This window comes from Oncorhynchus keta, unplaced genomic scaffold (assembly GCF_023373465.1).
Source record: "Oncorhynchus keta strain PuntledgeMale-10-30-2019 unplaced genomic scaffold, Oket_V2 Un_contig_5685_pilon_pilon, whole genome shotgun sequence".
Lineage (NCBI taxonomy): Eukaryota > Metazoa > Chordata > Actinopteri > Salmoniformes > Salmonidae > Oncorhynchus > Oncorhynchus keta.
Window position 1 is genome coordinate 265,003 of NW_026288440.1, and position 13,764 is coordinate 278,766.

Sequence of the window (13,764 nt, forward strand, 5' to 3'; positions counted from 1 at the left end):
CTTTATTTTTATCCAGTTGGTAGTTAGTCTTGTCCCATCGTTGCAACTCCCGTACGGACTAGGAGATCGTTGTTTTAAAAAAAAAAAATTTAAACATGTATTTTATGTGACGTCTGAATTTATATTCGCCACTCAACTCCATCATGAATCTCGGAATTTAGTGTAGTCGGCTAACCGAATGTTAGTTTTGTCACTCTGCCTGTGTGGCAAGTAGTCCTTCCATTCTCGTTTCGATTACTTTCAATTAATGTTTAATTCTTCTATCATAGCATTGTATTTCTTGAGCCATGTTTTGCTTTATTTCCAAATATGAATTGGAGGAGCCATCCTCAAAGGCCAGGGATTGGGGATTGTTTGAAAGAGAAACTCACATCTACTAGTATGAGAGAGTAAGTACTCTCTTATTTCTGCTTATCACCTGTTATAAAATGACAACAATGCCTTGCTAGCGGATTTACTTTCCCATAGTCGAAGCACTGTTTCCTGAAGCATTCTGCCCTGTTCTGAAATAATTCCCTGGGTATAACGTGTCGTTATATGAATTTGTTCGTTTTGATTGACTAATTACTAAGAACTTTCCCGCACAAAACACATTGAGGGAGGTCCTCGTTATTTCTCAAAGTTTGTATGACAGAGCGAGAAACTCATCGGTGTATTGGCTTCTCATGACGATTGCGCTCAGTCAGAACTTGTTGCTAGCATGAGTCTATTTGAACGACAGCGCATCATCTGCCGCTGAACCACAGCGCATCATCTGCCGCTGAACCACAGCGCATCATCTGCCGCTGAACCACAGCGCATCATCTGCCGCTGAACCACAGCGCATCATCCGCCGCTGAACGACAGCGCATCATCCGCCGCTGAACCACAGCGCATCATCCGCCGCTGAACCACAGCGCATCATCCGCCGCTGAACTACAGCGCATCATCCGCCGCTGAACGACAGCGCATCATCCGCCGCTGAACCACAGAGCATCAGCTGCCGCTGAACCACAGCGCATCATCTGCCGCTGAACCACAGCGCATCATCTGCTGCTGAAAGACAGCGCATCATCCGCCGCTGAACTACAGCGCATCATCCACCGCTGAAAGACAGCGCATCATCCGCCGCTGAACCACAGCGCATCATCCGCCGCTGAACGACAGCGCATCATCCGCCGCTGAACCACAGCGCATCATCCGCCGCTGAACGACAGCGCATCATCCGCCGCTGAACCACAGAGCATCAGCTGCCGCTGAACCACAGCGCATCATCTGCTGCTGAAAGACAGCGCAGCAGCTTGTGGGTCGCGGAGGGATCTTCAAGAAAAAATATCAGGTAAACCGCAAAGCACATGGGCATCTTCCACACAAACAGGTGATAAACTGAGCAGAGACCGTTGCTAAGCAGAGAGCGCACTGAACAGAGACCGCAGTTGCACTTGGCCAAATCAATTCCAGTAATTCATTACATAATTATACATTTACTCTGACACGTCGCGACCCAACATTAACAGGTCCTCGACCCATACTTTAAGAAAGGCTGGTTTACATGGGTTTTCACTAAAGTTAGTTAGCGGGAGGGAGGTGGCAAATCGGGGAGAGAAAGTCCGTTGGCAGGCAGGAAGCACGGTCTCATCACAGTATCTCGCTGTTTTTTTTTTCCGTAGTATGACTCGGTCAGATTAAGTTCCAGTTGAACCACTGAAGTCCATGGAATCCGTAGTAGGTAGTTAACTAACTTTACTCCTTAACTACTACCAAAATGAAGCACCCCACTTGGATGGCTAATCCGCGCAATTTATCTTCATAAAATCTGATTTTAAACATAACACTAACCTTTACCCTAACATTAAATTCAAACAAAAAGCGAATTATTGTTTTCATAAATTACAATAATAGCCATGGTCGGTGTCGCTTAATGATGACGTATTAACGTACATTTTAATTTACCGTAAACACATGGTATAATCCGCAGTGAATGTCTTGGGCAGGGGCCTCAACTTTTCGAGCATGATAGATACTTAAAAAAACGAAACATTTCTCGAGCTACACAATTTATAGCACATTATTTGATTCTCCTCTACCCTGCAACTCTTCCCCGGGTCCTTGGTGTACAATATCCGTTTTCTGTCAATATACCAAGAATTAAAAAATATATATATATATTTTTTTTACTCAATATTACAATTATTCATAGAGGAACAACGAACAATCCTCAAATCACATCAGAAGAACAATTGTGACTTCTGGGAAAAAAAGCTACTCATAGGTGGGCTGCGAGTTACTGGTAGCTCGCCATATACGCTACCGTTCAAAAAGAAAATACTATATTTCTGTCCATTAAAATAACATCAAATTGATCAGAAATACAGTGTGGACATTGTTAATGTTGTAAATGACTATTGTAGCTGGAAACTGCAGATTTTTTAAATGTAATATCTACATAGGCGTACAGAGGCCCATTATCAGCAACCATCACTCCTGTGTTGAAATGGCACATTGTGTTAGCTAATCCAAGTTTATCATTTTAAAAGGCTAATTGATCATTAGGAAAACCCTTTTACAATTATGTTAGCACAGCTGAAAACTGTTGTTCTTATTAAAGTAGCAATACAACTGGCCTTCTTTAGACTAGTTTAGTATGTGGAGCATCAGCATTTGTGAGTTCGATTACAGGCTCAAAATGGCCAGAAACAAAGACCTTTCTTCTGAAACTCGACAGTCTATTCTTGTTCTGAGAAATGAAGGCTATTCCATGCGAGAAATGGCCAAGAAACTGAAGATCTCGCAGAACGCTGTATACTACTCCCTTCACAGAACAGCGCAAACTGGCTCTAACCAGAATAGAAAGAGTAGTGGGAGGCCCTGGTGCACAACTGAGCAAGAGTACATTAGTGTCTAGTTTGAGAAACAGACACTTCACAAATCCTCAACTGGCAGCTTCATTAAATAGTACCTGCAATACACCAGTCTCAACGTGAAGAGGCGACTCAAGGATGTTGGCCTTCTAGACAGAGTTTCTCTGTCCAGTGTCTGTTATTTTGCCCATCTTAAGCTTTTCTTTTTATTGGCCAGTCTGAGATATGGATTTGTCTTTGCAACTCTGCCTAGAAGACTTGGATTAGCTAACGCAATGTGCCATTGGAACACAGGAGCGATGGTTGCTGATAATTGGTCTCTGTCCGCCTATGTAGATATTCTTTTATTTTTAAAAAATCAGGCGTTTCTAGCTACAATAGTCATTTACAACATTAACAATGTCTACACTGTATTTCTGATCAATTTGATGTTATTTTTATGGACATATTTGCTCTTCTTTCAAAAACAAGGACATTTCTAAGTGACCCCAAACTTTTGAAGGGTAGTGTACCTGTTGGAGAACCATGGTCTAGGAGCTCTATTCAATCTGGATTTCTGAAGCATTACAGATAGCGTGTTAAAAATGGGATTTCATATTGCGCTGACATCTGCAACGTTTACAGTGAATGCAGTCTCCTTTAACGCGGGAACATCAACCTTTACATTTCAATCACGCTGTAATGCTGAATTTCCGCGATAGGGATTTGGTTAAGTAATGCATCCATTCTTGTTTCTTGAGGTTAGCACATACATTGTGTGTGTATATATAGACAATTGATTGGATATGTATAACCAATCCAACCAATTGGAGAGCTGTGATTAAGTAGATATAAGTGATTGGTGTAAGCAATTAATAAAAATACTGCAGAAAAAAGCTATCCAGGGGCCATTTCCCATGACTTTAATTTACATTTATTTGATTTGACAGCATAAACCTGCACTTCCTCTGTCATGTATTAACCCTTCTCTTGCGATACCTGATTGTGTGAACTGTCCGCGCACTGTGCATTTCAACGGCTGTGTTTACACAGGCAGCCTAATTCAGATCTTTTTCCCCCAACTAATTGGTCTTTTAACAAATCAGATCGGCTCTGAAAAAGATTGGATGTGAAAAGATCTCATGTGATTGGTCAAAAGACCAATTTGGAGAAAAATATCAGAATTGAGTTGCCTGCTTCTCACCTGTGTTATACCTCAGTATTGCCGCGTTCATGTGCTAGTCGGAACATAAACATTTCCGACTTGCTAACTGGTTCAGCGCAGCAAGTGTATAAACACCTATGATAACTAGAGCCAATTAGCAAGTCATTAATTTCAGCGTTTCCTAGTTCCGACTAGCACGTGAATGTGCATTGGTCTCAAATGACCCTGTCAGCAAACTCCTTCAAAACATGCAGGAAAACTTTTTGTTAGTTGCATCGTTCATCCTTGTGATTCAGTCACACAGTGAAGTCAGCCATGCCAGACGAGGGCTCAGTCCAATCCACTGGCTCCGTAATGTCCTGCTTCGTCCTCCTGGACTTCTTCTAGTGGTAAAATAAAACCATGTCCCAAGTTGGGATCAATAAAGTACTACTCTAAAAACAAGCCTTTCCCAGGGACAACCCCATCTTACCTTATGACCAAGGTAAGACGGGATGTATTGTACTAAACAGTCACATAAAGCTAATGAGTGTCATCTTTAGGTAAATATTAATTTAGAGTTAACAACATACATTTCTCAACTTCTATCTGTGGACCTATCATCCAAGAGACTAAAAGGCGAAACGTTTTGATCAGGAAACCTATAGCTATTGTAAATCACTTCAGATACAGCTAACACACACACGCACGTACTGTACAACACCTTTTCTACAGTCAAGCAGAAAGTTCGTTTTGAGCATGAGGCGGCTCTCCGCACCGCGACTGCTGTCTGTGTCTCCGGACGCTGCAGAGTTGAGTGAAGGACTGGCCGCACCGAGAGCAGATGTAGGGTTTCTCCTGGGTGTGAACGGTCCTGTGTCTCTTAAGGTGACTTGACGAAATGAAACTCTTCCCACAGATCGAGCACCGGTACCGCCTCTCGCCACTGTGGATTAGCAGGTGCACCCGGAGGTTGTTGGGCTGCGCGAATGACTTGCCGCAGTGTGGGCAGCTGAACGGCCGCTGTCCCGTGTGGACCCTCTGGTGCACCTCCAGGGACGCCTGGCTGTGGAAGATGCGGCCGCAGAAGTTACAGCCCATTGGCTCGTTTGTCGTCGTGGCTCCATGCGGCTGCCTCTGATTCACTGGCGGTGCGGGAGGAGGAGGAGCTGTCATGTCAAAGGGGGCGAAGACGCCCATATCGCTGCCGGGGAACTGTCTGGACTGGCTCTCTACGTCAGCCTGGGTTTGGTAGGAGCAAGATGGATGCCCGGCAGCCTCTGCGTTTGCGGCTGCTGCCTGGGCCAGGGAAAGCCCCAGATGCCCCAGGACCCTCTCCTGCATTAGAGCCAGATCCAAACCGGGGCTATTCAGTATCTCTGTGCTGAGATCTGGTCCTGTTGGCTGCTGGGGTCTCTGGTTCACACCCTCTGTCCCCATCTCTGACTTGAGGTTAGCTTCGGATCCACTGGTCCTAGTGGGCTCATTGGGGTCCTCTGTGGCTGCAGTGGGCGAGCTGTGAGTGTCAGCCATGTTATGTCTCTCGCTGTCATCGTCCTTGGGTTCTGGAACTACCATCAAGGATGAAAAAGGAGTAATCAACACAATGATCAGACATTCCTAATCATATACAATAGGTTGCCTTTAAACACAGCACAAGTCCTAAGAGTTGATGTCTTCAGTTAAGGGCTAAGAGTTGATGTCTTCAGTTAAGGGCTAAGAGTTGATGTCTTCAGTTAAGGCCAGTAGTAGCCTGTGTGTTGGGTATTTCAACAGTGAGTGGATTGTAAATGAAAAAAAAGTGTTCTAAGTAATCAATATCTGCACTGAAACTTACCAGTGGGTCTACTCTCTGAGCGGATGTTTTGTTCTACCTTCAGGTCCACGCCACAGCTGTCCACTCTTTCCTGCTTGATTAGGGACAATGCAGTTCTGTCTTCCTGTACATAAAATAGAAAAATACAGATTACGTTTCAGCCTATTCCATGTCATTTACGTTCATTTTGACAGCAAAAACACACCTGAGGCATGTGGTGGTATTGTGAATGGTCCTCGACTGTAGCCAGGGGACCTCGGGCCTGGTCATTACTCACTGTAGCCAGGGGACCTCGGGCCTGGTCATTACTCACTGGCATGGCAATTGAAGACACTGAAACTACGAAGCATTGTCATTATTAGGATCATTGTATGAAGATCTGGGCACATATCCACAAAGTGTCTCAGAGTAGGAGTGATGATCTGATGCCCATCAGCCCATCAGGTGCCCTGCCCATCAGGTGCCCTGCCCATCAGGTGCCCTGCTCTTATTAAATTATGATTCAGGTTAAAAGGTTAAATTGATGCTAAATCAGCACTCCTATTCTGATATGCTTTGTGAAACAGGTCCTGGCTGACAGGAAAACATGTATAACCAGGGTTGGGGAGTAACGGATTACATGTCATTCGTAACTGCTTACAAACAAACAAACTAATCCGTTACCAGGAAAAAATATTGTAATTAGATTACAGATACTTTTGAAAAACTAGGATTACTCCTAGGATTACCTTTAAATTCAGAAACGATGTTTGCGTGAATGTTTCTGTTTTCTCGATGATATTCAAATCAGCATTGAAAAAAGGCGCAAGTTTGTTTCACCTGAGTGAGTCTGACCACAAGTCAGAGACCACTATGATGTCAGAGACCACTATGATGACACGCCCAAGGTGTTTGATGGATTGCGGGAAAAGAGCAGGAATAGGCTTTTGTAGGCTACAGTCCAAGCTATGTCTTGGTGCCAATGCTGTCGGCATCCAAAGATTATCCAACTTGAATAAACTCTTGGAGGTCAGGATGACAGCAGTGGTGTTGTAGCCTACGGACGATACGAATACCACCTATTATTGATATCTACATAGCGCATTGATGTGAATCACACTGCTGTTCTCTCATTTAGCCATTTGCACCTTTTCCGGATTGTGGTTGATGGTTGTTCACAAATGTTTACAATTCATTCAAAAAGTATTCACACCCCTTGACCTTTTCCACATTTTGTTGTGCTACATCCTGAATTTAAAATTGATTCAATTGAGATTTTGTTCACTGGCCTACACATAATATCCCATAATGTCAAAGTGGAAATATGTTTTTAGAAATGTTTACAAATTAATAAAACATGAAAAGACATTGAATATATCCCTTTGAGCACGGTGAAGTTATTAATTAATTACAATTACATGGTGTATGAATAAACCCAGTCACTACAAAGATACAGGTGTCCTTCCTAACTCCGTTTGCCGGAAAGGAAGGAAACCCCTCAGGGATTTCACCATGAGGCCAATGGTGACTTTTTAAAAACAGTTCAAGTTTAATGGCTGTGATAGGAGAAAACGGAGGAGGGATCAACAACTACTAGCCTAATTGACAGTGAAAAGAAGGAAGCCTGTACATAATAAAACACATTCCAAAACATTCCTCCTGTTTGCAACAAGGCACTAAAGTAATACTGCAAAAAATGTGGCAAAGTAATTCACTTTTTGGGGCAAATCCAAAACAACACATTACTGAGTACACCACTTCATATTCTCAAGCATAGTGATCATGTTATGGGTATGCTTGTAATCATTAAGGATTGGGTAGTTTTTAAGGATAAAAAGTATCTGAATGGAGCTAAGTATAGGCAAAATCCCAGCGGAAAACCTGGTTCAGCCTGCTTTCCACCAGACACTGCAGGACAATGGCCGATTTGACAGAGCTTGAAGAATTTTTAAAATAATAAGTGGCAAATGTTGCATAATCCAGGTGTAGAAAGCTCTTAGAGACGAACCCAGAAAGACTCACCTCTGTAAACGCTGCCAAAGTTGCTTCTACAAAGTATTGACTCAGGGGTGTGAATACTTATGTAAATTAAATATCTGTATTTAATTTTCAGTAAATGTGCAAACATTTCTAAAAACATGTTTTCACTTTGTCATTCTGGTGTGATGTGTGTAGAAAAAACATGTTTTCACTTTGTCATTCTGGTGTGATGTGTGTAGAAAAAACATGTTTTCACTTTGTCATTCTGGTGTGATGTGTGTAGAAAAAACATGTTTTCACTTTGTCATTCTGGTGTGATGTGTGTAGAAAAAACATGTTTTCACTTTGTCATTCTGGTGTGATGTGTGTAGAAAAAACATGTTTTCACTTTGTCATTCTGGTGTGATGTGTGTAGAAAAAACATGGAATCCATTCCGAATTCAGGCTGTAACACAACAAAGTCGAGGGGAGCAAATACTTTCTGAAGGCACTGGCACTGTGTGTACTTTATCCCAATACTGGTTTAATTGAACAGCCAGTGAAGTATGCACTCTCGCAACAGCTGCATAATGTTGAACCCACCCTATGGAATAACAGTTTGAGGGAGTTCCTCCCTTCTACACTCCTCCGTGTTATTGTGCTCCATACTGTCAAACACAAGTTTCATTTAAGAAGTCCACGAGTGGGGCTTTTATTGCTCAATCTAATTTGTGCTGATTCCCAAAACTTGCCCTCACAAAAAAAGATTGCAGTCAGAGGGAAGTATAAACTGCAGTATGTCGCAAATACTTCGTTCAAAATGACAGTATTTTTTTTACTGCAGTAATTTTGCAGTTACAGTGCTGTATACCTGCAGTTCAACTACAATCACTGCGTGCAAAATACCAGTCGACTGCACTTTTACTGCCGTTTCAAAACTAAAATCTTGTTTTGTATGGGAGTCCATTTACCTAACAGACACATGCTCAAACTCGCGCACTTTTGATAGATGTCATTTATGTAAATATCAAAGCATATGTCATTCATTTTTCTTAAGCAAACGGTACTTTTCGGTAGTGCTCAATGCATGCCATTCCATGAGAGCAGCATTTATTTTTCAACTCGAAGCAATGAGGCCGATCAGTCCTCCATGACAAGATAAACAACAAAGTAGGTTTATAAATCGTTCGTTTTTGGGTTATGCTCCGGTACAATAATTTGGCTAATATATATTTCTTCAAGATCATGGGGTATTCAATTAATTGGAATGACTGGAAATCGGACAGACTTTGTTAATGTAAAGATAACCTAATTGTATTATTATCTGTCGTAGAAAGTAATGGGTTCGAAGAAACCTACAAAGCCAACCCATACAGTAAAATGCAACATCGATTTATGGCCATCTATGTAAACGCTAACATTGATTCATCCCGCAATAGCTCTCGTTCAATTGGTAATATTCATTTTTACCTTCTAATGCCTCTTAAAGGGAAAGTAATCAGATTACGTTCGGGAGTTTGGGCAAGACAAACATTACGTTGGTGACAGGTAACTAACGGATTGCCTTTAGAAACCCAGCCCTGTTTATAACCCGTTTATATATATAAATAATAATAAGCTGTCGGTACCTTCATGTGGTCTCAAATTAACTGCATGCATTTCATTCCGTAGATCGCGTCTTCTGAGTCTTCGCTCATAGCTCCGCATCTTCACGTCCATTTCGCGTAATTTTCGTCGGAGCACATATTTCTCTTTCTCGGTTTGCTCTCTCTCCCTCTCAATTTGCACTCTTTCCTGCTCCATTTGGGAACGCAGAGAGGAATAACCATCATCAACAATTTTGCAGATCTCGACCACCGCCGAATTGGCTAGCACCTCCATTATCGAAGCTATTTGCAATTGATAACCAACACAGTCCGCCATTGTTGCCATTTCTGCTCTTCATGCACCGTTTGATCTACAACCGAAATAATTTAGCCAAATTGCCTATCGTTGCTTAAAAATATCGGATGATTATACTAGTTTGAATACTTATGTAAAGCCCTAGCTTGTTATTGTTGAATAACGATACTGCTTCGGGTCTAGAAGGATGCTATCGTGTCGCCTGTTGATGACGTACCGCTCTTCTCGTTTGACTGGATTAGCACATTACCGCCACCTTCGGAGTTTGAAAGTAGAGACAGGACTAAAACTATTCTAAACAAAACATTACACTGCACGAGAGCTGACACACACAACCAATATTTTTCATATCATTTTTAAATTGTTAAAACATAATAGCCTTACCCCAAATAATGTGAATAAATCTTGACAACCCACGTTTACAGAGCAGCCTTTGATGAAGTAGTAGGTTTAATAGCAATAGGCTCATCATTTAGTGACTTTGAGCAGTTTTTCATTCAATGCACTGAACAAGCATGATAACTCCACATTCATTTTCAGGGGTAATGTTTTAATATGTTCACATCATACCAAGAGACAGTTTACGTCAGGATATTATTACAAAACAACAATGTTTACTGTGCACGATGTACAAAATTCATTATATCAATATTTTACCAACACGATATAAACAGAGTACAGTGTGCATTAATTATTCAAGACTTAATCCTGCGTTCTACTGTGGACACTCTGGTGCCTCATTAGGTTCCCGAGCACAGAGAAACTCTTCCCGCACTGAGTGCAGCTGAACGGTCTCTCTCCGGTGTGGACGCTCTGGTGCACTTTGAGGCTACAGGATTGTGAAAACCTCTTGCCGCATACGCTGCAGCCAAACCGCTTTTCTCCTGTGTGAACACTCATGTGTCTCTTGATGTGGCTGGACTGGGAGAAGCGCTTCCCGCATTGGGAACAGCTAAAGGGTTTCTCCCTGGCGTGTATTCTCTGGTGGGTCTTGAGCTGGTGCAGGTGGAGGAACTGCTTGTCACACTGGGCGCAGCTGAAGAGTTTCTCCCCCATGTGAATTCTTTGGTGCAGTGCGAGGTCTAGCGAGTTGGAGAACAGCCGTCCACATTCCTGGCAGTTGACCAGTCTGTTTGAGAAGGGGAGGCCCCCTTGTGTCGAGTTTGAAGGGCTGACGAAACCTTTGTCGCCAGGATACGGACAAGAGGTCAGCTCTTCGCCTCCAGCGCCGTCTCCTCGGTGGTGAGTCTGTATCCCGGCCATTTCTGAAGGAGAGAAAAAATAGTCTAAGGAGGTATCGAATCCTTTTACATCCGGTTCGCTGGACCTGCGCCCTTCCGATGACTCGCTCTCCCTTAAGTTAACGTTGCTCTGAGGACAGACGTTTGTGCCGTTCCCCAGCTGAATACACTCCCTGTTTTTCCCAGGGATGTCAACTCCACACTGAGCGGCCAGGCCCATTCCAATATCCCTCCCTTTGGTCCAGGAGGGCATTCCTGCCTCCATTTTAAGAGTGTCAACTCCCCGGCCTCCTGCTTCCAGCCCAGTGAGGCAGAGGAAGCCATACTGTCACACAAGGTTGTGACCCCACTCGGAGTCAAGGGCGGCTGGGCATCAAGTGGCTTGGTAGAGTCCGTTTCCACCAAATAAGAACAAGATGGATCAAGCATGTCTCTACCATCCTCTATGCGAGAGAGGCCAGCTGCTGTATGACTCTCTCTCTGATATGTCACACAGTCCGAGCTGTGTGTGTGCTGGCTTGCCGTGCTGTGTCCGTTCGCGGTCTGTTGGAGCCTCCGGTTGTCGCCGTCCCGCTTCTCCTCAGCTACCTCCACAGGTGAAGTTTCTGCATTCAGGATTTGATCGTTCACAGCAACAAGAGACCGAGACACACTAACTGAGGACAAGAATGAGAGCGAGAGAAGATGACAATTTCATGATGCGATTGTATACTTTTTGTAACTAGACCATTATGGCCCCATCCTATTGGTAAGTGTGGTACCTACTCAGTCTCCTGGGTTGCTGGTTGTGCTTTGAGCCACAGTCTCTCAGCTCCTCTTCCAATTTCTCTTCTTTTACAACCACTACCTCAGGATGCTCAGTTGTGTCAAGGTTCTGCAAAACAACAGGAGGAATTGGACTGAACTCTAACTGTCCTGCTGTATCCTCAAGTTCACTCCAGGAATAACCACACAGTCTATAAGTACAGTTGGAGTGCGCTCTTAAATAATTCCCCATTTATTCTAAAATAAATTGAAATACATTTTTGTCTAACCTTTGGTCACCACACCTTATTGGATTTAACATTGATTCTGCAGTGTAATTTTTGTAAACTTAAGTTTCATTGGCCAGAACAGTCCAGCGCTTCTTCTTGAAGCATTCCAGGGTGCTTGTTTGTGTACGTTTGAGGTTATTGTGCTACTGGAAGAGGACCTTCAGAGACACTGAGTTGAACATTGCATTCCAAAACACCTTGATAATGTCTTGCAAACATTTAAGGCCCCCAGTACCAGAAGCAGCAAATTAACCCCACAGTATTGTCAAACCGCCCCCATAATAGATTGTGGGGAGGGTGTTATTTTCTTTGAATGCTTTGTTTGGTTTTTGGTAGACATAAGATGATCACACTGCTGAAGGAGACACAAAATGCCTGATTTAACTTACCAAAATCCACCCAAATGTTCTGTTGACCAATAAAAAAAATGGAACTCTTTGGCAATACAGATCAGCTCTGTGTTTACTGACAACCAAATTAAGCATTCAACGAAAATAACACCCTCCCTACCTCTGGTAGTGCGCAAGCCATCATGACATCAGCAAATTCAGGTGTTTTGTAGTCTAATATTAAACCCAGTGTCCAAAAACTTGGTCTCTGTTGAAGGTTATAGGTCTTCCAGCAGGACAACAAGCACACACACACACACACAAAAAAATCAGGAATGGTTAAGAAGAGAGGCTGGAGTGTTCTGGAGTGGCCAGCAAAGTCCAGATCTGAATCATCTCAAAAACCTAAGGCGAGATCTAAAAACAGCAGTTGATGGCATCCCTCAAATATTAAACAATTATAGCAGTTCGCGGCTGAAAAGTGAGCCAAAGTGTCAGTAGAAAGGTGTGGAAAGCTCATTGATGGCTACAAGAAGCGCTTGTCTCCAGTTATCTTGGCCAAAGGCTGTGCAACCAAGTACTAGCTCTGGGGTGGCAATAATTTTCTCCATGCCATCGTCTTTACTTTTTTAAATTAAAATGTTCAACTTAAATGTACAAAAATAAGCCATGTGGAAAATCTGGTGATCAAAGTACTTATTTAAGAAATGGGGAACTATTTAAGAAAAGTGCAAGAGTGCTGATATATTTGTCTGTAACTATATCAGATATGTAACTTAGAATCCATTAACCTCTTCACTGACAGTCCTAGTGATCCTGTCCCCCAACACCACGGATCCTCCATTTCTCCTTACACTGGGGGACTGCTTCTCTTCGACTTGATCTATATCGGAGTGGAAAAACAATAAATTCATGACATGCACGGCATTGAGAACATGCAGTCCACAAATAATATTTCCTGCACCAAAACTCAATGTCTATCATTGCATTGGTAAACTATAGAAACTCACCTGTTCCTTGCACACCAAAACAGCTCGACAATGGGGGTACGATGCTTCTTTTGACAGATCGTTCCCTAGAACGAACCTCCACCAGGTGTAGTTTGTTCTTCAAAGCCTGGTTTTCGCTCTGAGTTCTCGATATTTCAAGGCGCAACACGGCATAGCCATCGTCTACAAGTTGGCAGATTTCTGCCACTGCCGCGTTAGCCAATACCTCCATGATGGAGGCGAGCTGAGAGTGAAAAGGTACAGAATTCGACATTATCGCTTAACGTTATTTCACTCAAAGCTTACACATTAAGTGTATTGGATGAATGGTTTGTAGAGTAAAAGTACCATGTCATCAAAAAGCACTAACTATATGTATGTGAATATCTTCGGCGATATTGTTTGTGTTCAGCTCGCTAGCCGTTAACATGTCATTGTTTACTTCCGGGTGGCAGAGGTCATGACGTTAGTCTACCGTAAATACCAGTTTATCGACCCAATTGATTTAGGATGCTGCTCTACTCCGATTCCGCCTCCCTCTATAGGAGAACT

General features: G+C 42.9%; 3 protein-coding genes across 3 annotated transcripts; all 3 read right to left on the minus strand.

The window, feature by feature from the left end:
* Positions 1 to 3,715: 3,715 nt before the first annotated feature.
* LOC127925497 (oocyte zinc finger protein XlCOF8.4-like) lies at positions 3,716 to 9,876 on the minus strand. The gene is made up of 4 exons (XM_052510454.1): positions 9,346 to 9,876; positions 5,985 to 6,118; positions 5,801 to 5,903; positions 3,716 to 5,534 (listed from the first exon to the last, which is right to left on the minus strand). Exons 1-4 carry the CDS (start codon positions 9,647 to 9,649, stop codon positions 4,699 to 4,701), a joined length of 1,377 nt encoding a protein of 458 aa, XP_052366414.1. The 5' UTR covers positions 9,650 to 9,876; the 3' UTR covers positions 3,716 to 4,698.
* Positions 9,877 to 10,118: 242 nt separating this feature from the next.
* Positions 10,119 to 13,683, minus strand: LOC127925499 (uncharacterized). Its single transcript, XM_052510456.1, has 4 exons — positions 13,234 to 13,683; positions 13,015 to 13,106; positions 11,626 to 11,734; positions 10,119 to 11,516 (listed from the first exon to the last, which is right to left on the minus strand). The coding sequence occupies exons 1-4, from the start codon at positions 13,484 to 13,486 to the stop codon at positions 10,975 to 10,977; spliced, it is 996 nt and encodes a 331-aa protein (XP_052366416.1). The 5' UTR covers positions 13,487 to 13,683; the 3' UTR covers positions 10,119 to 10,974.
* LOC127925507 (gastrula zinc finger protein XlCGF8.2DB-like) lies at positions 10,322 to 10,882 on the minus strand. Its single transcript, XM_052510463.1, has one exon. The coding sequence runs from the start codon at positions 10,880 to 10,882 to the stop codon at positions 10,322 to 10,324; it is 561 nt and encodes a 186-aa protein (XP_052366423.1).
* Positions 13,684 to 13,764: the final 81 nt, after the last annotated feature.

What these genes read in the sequence shown, in the direction of transcription:
- LOC127925497 (XM_052510454.1), bottom strand. Translation starts at nt 9,649, where the DNA reads ATGGCAACAATGGCGGACTGTGTTGGTTATCAATTGCAAATAGCTTCG. An exon ending in TAATTTGAGACCACATGAAG is followed by an intron (nt 6,119 to 9,345) that starts GTACCGACAGCT and finishes AATGCTTCGTAG; the next exon opens with TTTCAGTGTCTTCAATTGCC. An exon ending in AATACCACCACATGCCTCAG is followed by an intron (nt 5,904 to 5,984) that starts GTGTGTTTTTGC and finishes TTTTATGTACAG; the next exon opens with GAAGACAGAACTGCATTGTC.
- LOC127925507 (XM_052510463.1), bottom strand. Translation starts at nt 10,882, where the DNA reads ATGGCCGGGATACAGACTCACCACCGAGGAGACGGCGCTGGAGGCGAA.
- LOC127925499 (XM_052510456.1), bottom strand. Translation starts at nt 13,486, where the DNA reads ATGTCGAATTCTGTACCTTTTCACTCTCAGCTCGCCTCCATCATGGAG. An exon ending in CTAGGACTGTCAGTGAAGAG is followed by an intron (nt 11,735 to 13,014) that starts GTTAATGGATTC and finishes GTTGTTTTGCAG; the next exon opens with AACCTTGACACAACTGAGCA. An exon ending in CCAGCAACCCAGGAGACTGA is followed by an intron (nt 11,517 to 11,625) that starts GTAGGTACCACA and finishes TCTTGTCCTCAG; the next exon opens with TTAGTGTGTCTCGGTCTCTT.